We start from the raw sequence: 808 nt of genomic DNA, 5'->3' as shown, positions 1-808 counted from the left end.
ACACTCACTCTCACACTCACTCTCACTCTCACTCTCACTCTCACACAATCACACTCACACTCACACTATCGCACACTCACACTCACTCGCTGGTGTGAGGCAAACTCACCTCCACCGATAAAACACTGCCCTTCGTCACACTGTCCATCTGAATCAGTGAACTCTCCTCCGGCTGCAGACAGCAGACAACACACACACGCACACACACACACACTCTATCACAGTTGGAGCTGAACTCCGCAGGAAAGTGGATCTCGTGAGCCAGGTTTGAGGATCCCTGCTATAAAACTTGCTTTTTCCTATTTGATTAATTTTATGGCCTCTAAATGATCAACATGATCAAACTTTGCTGTTAAACCTGTCTCACAGTCGTCTGATTGATAGTTTAAAAGGTCTTTTAATACAATCAGAATTTCATCACTTTTTGGTCACAAATATCAGTATCTGCACCAAATTGCATATCTTTGCTCAGTTTGGGTCTTTGAATTAAATTGAGCTGTGTTTTCCTCCATATTCTTACTATATTTTTTTGCATTGTCACATTATTTTCATGATAATTAAGAACATTTTCCTTCCACAACTTCATTACCTTACTTTTGAGGGGTTTTTTATATTCTAAAAAGATTCTCATAAAAATAAAAATACTGTAATACATTTTTTTTTTTTTACATTTAAATCAGCATAAATGAAAGGAAAGATAATAAACACTCACTAATATATAAATACGTAATAGTTAGGAAAATAATTAAAATCTATGTATATATATATATATATATATATATATATATATAAAAAAAAAAAATTTTCT

General features: G+C 33.9%; 1 protein-coding gene across 1 annotated transcript in view; it reads right to left on the bottom strand.

The window, feature by feature from the left end:
* The window catches only part of nectin4b (nectin cell adhesion molecule 4b), a 22,417-nt gene that overhangs the window by 1,901 nt on the left and 19,708 nt on the right, over positions 1–808 (bottom strand). Inside the window, exon 9 of the mRNA XM_016464765.1 lies at positions 110–172. Coding sequence (XP_016320251.1) covers positions 110–172 — 63 coding nt within the window. The remainder of the gene's footprint in view (positions 1–109; positions 173–808) is intronic.

This window comes from Sinocyclocheilus anshuiensis, unplaced genomic scaffold (assembly GCF_001515605.1).
Source record: "Sinocyclocheilus anshuiensis isolate Anshui unplaced genomic scaffold, SAMN03320099.WGS_v1.1 scaffold1491, whole genome shotgun sequence".
Lineage (NCBI taxonomy): Eukaryota > Metazoa > Chordata > Actinopteri > Cypriniformes > Cyprinidae > Sinocyclocheilus > Sinocyclocheilus anshuiensis.
Note: the sequence above shows the minus strand (reverse complement) of the source record. Positions and strands in the feature narration are given on the sequence as shown.